This window comes from Stylophora pistillata, chromosome 4, assembly GCF_964205215.1.
Source record: "Stylophora pistillata chromosome 4, jaStyPist1.2, whole genome shotgun sequence".
NCBI classification, from domain to species: Eukaryota; Metazoa; Cnidaria; class Anthozoa; order Scleractinia; family Pocilloporidae; genus Stylophora; species Stylophora pistillata.
In genome coordinates, this window is record NC_142522.1 from 25,862,954 (window position 1) to 25,868,387 (window position 5,434).

General features: G+C 37.0%; 1 protein-coding gene across 2 annotated transcripts in view; it reads right to left on the bottom strand.

Annotated features, from left to right (window-relative positions):
• LOC148733043 (neurexin-4-like) overlaps positions 1-3,948 on the bottom strand; it is a 6,928-nt gene extending 2,980 nt beyond the window's left edge. Inside the window, exons 1-3 of one of the 2 annotated variants that reach the window (XM_088757518.1) lie at positions 3,775-3,948; positions 1,474-1,730; positions 562-658 (exon numbers count right to left, since the gene is read on the bottom strand). In XM_088757518.1, the coding sequence (XP_088613644.1) occupies positions 562-658; positions 1,474-1,730; positions 3,775-3,865 (445 nt within the window). In that variant the 5' untranslated portion in view covers positions 3,866-3,948. Of the gene's footprint in view, positions 1-546; positions 659-1,473; positions 1,731-3,774 lie in introns of both variants that reach the window. The other variant, XM_088757517.1, reaches the window with a different exon arrangement.
• Between the last annotated feature and the right edge of the window lie 1,486 nt (positions 3,949-5,434).

Here is a 5,434-nt window from a genome sequence, read left to right on the forward strand (position 1 = left end):
TGTTAATTTGGTTAGGCAGGGGACGTTAAAGAACCCACTCATGAGATTACTGCGATGTGGTCTGGCCTGTTTACTGAGAATGGAGGGGGGCGGGGATCTGGCCTTGTTATTGTTGACGTGGGATCCACTGTAATTGGCTAAGACTGTAGTGGTCTCCCTGCCTAAGATAATTAGGCGAAATAAATAAATAAATAAAAAGCGGACTTAGCAGCACCCCTTATACATGCCAAAATACTTACGAAGTAATTATGGTAGGGTTTACGATGGAGGATTTTCTATTCTACTCAAAGGATAGATCACCATTTTCTTCAAACTGAGGAAAACAAATTCAGGCCAGCCCACTCCTTGACAAAACAAAGATGATTAAGTCGTCTTGAACACTTAGCTCGTGATGATGGAATTGTGATGAACAAGTACCAAGGATTTCTGTCTTTGATTTTTAAGAAAATATTCTGACTTGATCCCAATTCCGAATCCTTCGACCCTGATCGAGATTCTCCAGCTAGACTAGTTATGACTGTATTCGTAAAGAAAGAAAGACAATACCTTCACAGTTTATACCTGGGAGTCCAGCTGGGCAAACACAACGAAAACCTCTATTCGTAAATCCAGCTTGACAAGTACCTCCATTAGAGCATGGGTTGCTATCGCAAGGATTCTGTTAAAAGTTGTTTATTAATTAAATGATAGCTCAAATGTCAACGTAATCAATGCAAACGTATCAATAACTCCTTTGTCACTATCATTGAAAGAAGAAAAAATTCGGATTGGATAATTGCACTCCGCTCGTATATTCAATGAACATCTAAATTATACCTGAACCAATAAAAATAGAAATTAAAATCGTGTATATTGACTTCTGGCTGATGGAAATTTGCCAATGTAAAATATTGCCCTTAAAAAAAGTTTCGCACAGTCACTGTGCTTCATTAATATGTAAACAGTGGCAAACTTTTGCGTTTGACACAATAAAAGTCGATGTGCGCATCTTTTTAATCTGGTATGCGGTTCTTATTTTTGCGTTTAGTTCAGTTTTGAAAACGTCATTTTAACTTCTACATCTTAAAATGATGCAGTTATATTAGGTGTAGATTTGGAAAATTTTTACACTGATACCATTTTTTAAAAACTTCAGCCGTGACATGGAGATGATACATGCCGTTTCCAATTATTGTCTCACGTTTATCAGTCATAATCGGTTTTGTAACAGTTTTCTCATCCATTTTATTTCCTTTTGTCTTTCTTGTTTTTTTTTTCTATTTTTATTTATTCTTTTTTATCATTATTGTTTTTCTTTTTGGCGTGTTTGAGCTGCACTGTTTTAGCAACAAAGATAGGGTCGTCTCGGGAACAGCTCGACAGAGTTTTCCATTCTTAAAACCTAAATGAATGTCAACTTAGCTTTGCACGCAAAGAAAAAAAAAAGAGAGAGAGATAATAAACTCCAATCTAGTGATTTAAATTCTCATTTACCTCAATAGCCTGGTAGTAACTGTCGGCTATTTCCTGAAGGAAATTCAGTTGGTCTATATTAGCTGTGGCGTTATTCAATTCGCATTTGTATTTCTCTCCATAAGAAGGCCTAAAATTGATGGACGCACAGTCAGGCTCCCAATAACACAACACGAGGCACTCCTCCTTGTAAGGTAGTTCCAAACTCCTTATCACGTGACCCGTAATCACTTTGTTTGGCATTGGTTCCATGAATAAAATGTCGCGGCAATCGCCACCTGTTTAAGAACAACGAAAGTTTCAGGGATACCTGAATTTTTTATTTTTACTTTCCATTGCTTGTAAGGATTCTTTGTCATTAACTACAAAATCACAATTCCTGGTTGAAATTGTACCAAGATTTAAGCAATTTTATAGGTGAAGCCTTTGCTTCTCCTTATCTTTTAGCAAATATCAGGAGCGCATAATAGCTCTGGGAAATATGCAAGGGAAGGGAGAGGCTAATTGAAGAGGAATTGTTTAAATTTGGTGACACTTTTATTGAAACTTTCGCGAATTAAGGTGCATCCAATTTATAATTCAGTGAGCTCAGATGGCCGAGCATTATGTTATCTGTTCATCTTCAAGTCGGAAGACTTAGTCAGTTCACATATTTTTTTTTTTTTGTTTTGTTTTTTGTTTTTTTTTACGCTTTTTTTCGTTAATTCAGTTGAAGACCTGCCGAAAATACTTTATTAGCACTTTAACTCTAACGAGGTTCTGCTTCGATTCTGCTACGATCCACGAATTGAAAACTTACTTCCAAAACACTAGAAAGAAAAAAGTTTTTGCAAGAGCATGGTTGAATGCCCTTGGTGAATCTATTCTGCATCATCAAGAGCCCAAATTATGTTTGTACTCATTTGCTAATTAACACCGGCAATCGTTCGGTATCCTCGTCATTTGTTGGATCTATTATCAATGATATAGCATATATTTTGTTTTAATTTATTTCCGTTACTTCCCATGTAAACACTTAAACAGCAGACTGACACACTGTCCCCCTCATTGGAATTGAGGATTTTTTTACCTGACAGAGTACAAAAACATTTTTGACCCATCATCTCTGTGGAAGCGGGACTGAAGGAAAAGCGATTTTACGACAGAGTCCAAAGCTTTAAAAAACTACGATATTTTCGGGAGAAATTCAAACTTCATGCCAAGGTCTACAAGAACAAAACTACGCTAAGGGAATATTCCATAAATGTCGCTATTTTCGCGCTTCGAAATAACCTCGGCGTGTTGTTAGTAAGAGGAAGTTGGCATTACTTATTTATGATTGTAAAGATTGATAAAAGAAAAAAATTATAATTTTCTAACACGTAAAGTAGAGGTACCACAGCCTTATACAGGCTTTATTATTTTATCGTGCAATGTTTTAAAATGATCAAAAACTTCGGTTTCCTTGCCTTGTATTTTTATGTAGTATTTTTTCACAGTACTAGATCTTTCTCGAACTTCTCTTATACACCTGCAGTCACGACTGAGGTAGATACGGGATCTCAACTTTCTGTTTATTGAAGGCTCGGAAGAGACGGAAAGAACGCAAATCTTAGTATTCCTTAGAAACTTGAAATATGACAAATTCTTCTGACTGGAATTTGCAAAATTCTGCTTTGGAGTCGGGTTGCACAATTACATGAACGTGCGCGAGTTCCAATATCAATCCACTCTTCTCTAGACAAAAATGAGAGATTTGTCATCAGGGAAAACTGAAATCGAATCCTCTTAGAAACCACGGACACGATTCAAGAGTAAGCATTACAAATTTCAAGTCAACAAACTTGACTCGCATTATCCGTGAAATAAAGGTCCATGCCTATTCACAGAGGTCTTTAAATAAACAGCTTATATTTTTTTCTTCAAATAGAAAATCTAAAATTAAATTTTATCTGCTGAAATAACCTGAGGGAGAGCAAATTTTGTAACGTTACCAAGTTAAGGATGCTTTCCTGTCTTGGTATTTTTTCCTTGTGACGGTAAAGAATTGAGTGCGGTCTTAAGTTCAAAGGGCTATGTTGTTGAACGATCCATAGAAAGCAGAAGTCGATGCTATCTTTTTTACTCTCTTTGGATATAAACAGATACCAGGGCTATTTCACATACGAATTGTCCAACCATGTTTGAACAGAATATCGAATGGTCGTAAAATGAGGCTTTCGTTCTTTTTGAACGAATGCGAGTTTCTCCGCTTATAAATAGGGTAATGAACACAGCATTCGTACTGAGATGCTTAATGTATTAAGTTACTAAAGGTCGCTGCTTTCTTATGAGAACACTCACCTGCGTCAGCGAAAACCGGTGGCAAACTGGTTCCAAGCAAAATGATGAGGGTCAATGAGAGAGGTGAACAAGCACACTTGCAACATATCATCCTTGAAGAAATATCTCAATTGTTCGCGTAGTAAAAACAGTATGCTGGAAAAACACGACAACTCCTGTTAAAAATTCAATCATTGTGTGTGTGACATAATACAATACAATACATTTATTAGTAATTCTAAAAAGGGATTTTCAATACTAAATTATTAAATCCTAATGAATGGACATAATAGTGACAGAATAAATTATAAAAATATAAAACTATAAAACTATTAGGAATTAAATTCAAATTATTTTATCATTTAATGGGCCCACAGTTCCTTTCGAGCTGAGCGTTTGAAACTGGTTATGTTCGTACGATTTTTAGTGTCATGACTTAAGGTGGCTCGTACCGGTTTTCATCTTTTTGATGGTTTGTAACTTTGAAAGAATACAACAGAAAGACTGTCCAAGGCCAGTTGAACACTTTTACGGGGTTGAATTACATAATCATTGGTTATCCAAAAATAAGTGTCATTTCGTTACTAGAAGTTTCCATGACAACGCTTTCATAGGCTTATTCAGACGCATTTTTGAGCTTGTGGCTTAAATAATTCGAAAACTAACCCGGTGACCCCCTGATTTTTTTCAGAGATTGCTTTTGGCACTTGAAAAGGAAAATGCACAAAGATTTTTAAAAAATTCTACGGAGAGGAATTTCAGAAAATCTACAAAAAGGACAATTTTCACACATCGCAAATTTCCTTCCGTAGAATTTTCTAGTTTTTTTTCTGATGATTCCTTTCGACATTATTATCATATTGGAACAATAAAAAGAAGGGGTCACCGGACTTGTTTTCATGCAGTAGCTTTCGTGAGTTTAGCAATTTCCACGCGCGTTCTCGCGCATTTAAAAATCTGGATTCCATAAGATCGACATCTGGCCCCGGTTGTTCGAAGGACGGATAACGCTATACACTGGATAAATCTCTATCCGGTGGATAGCGCTGTACGTTCTGGTAACACTTATCCGCTGGATAGCGATTTATCCGTTGGATAGCGTTATCCGCCCTTTGAACAACCGGAGCCTGCTCAAGATCTGTTTTAGCTACCGCTGACAATTGCGTGTGCTCGCGCGAGCACCTACGATCTGATGTTTACAGACGTTTACTGCTAAGAAAATCATTAAACAGCCGTCAAAGACAGCCTCCCGAGCTCCTCTTAAAAATCCTACACATGAATTCTGGCTATATCATATTATTTTCCTTGAAGTTTCAAAGTCTTCTTCCACTTCAGGTAGATTATCCTTCACTTGAGTTCTTCTTTTTTCGCCGTCGCAAGATTTCATATCGGTTGAATATTTATTTTAAATGTGAAGTGAAGCAACCTTTACTTCTCCGAAAATCGTCTTCGTTATCTTAGTTTCTATCTCCTGTATTCACAGTGGCCGCTCAACACATCATTAACAAGCTCTTAGGTAAACTTCTCACAAAGGTAGAAAAAATTCCACGCGCCGCCATCTTTGTTTTGAATTTTCATCTTTTGATCCCGCGCTTCTTTCGCACGTTTCTCTCGCGCGCGTCACGCAAGAGTGACCTGTTCCCCGCGCGAGGAAACTGGTACGAGCCACCTTAAGTTGTTC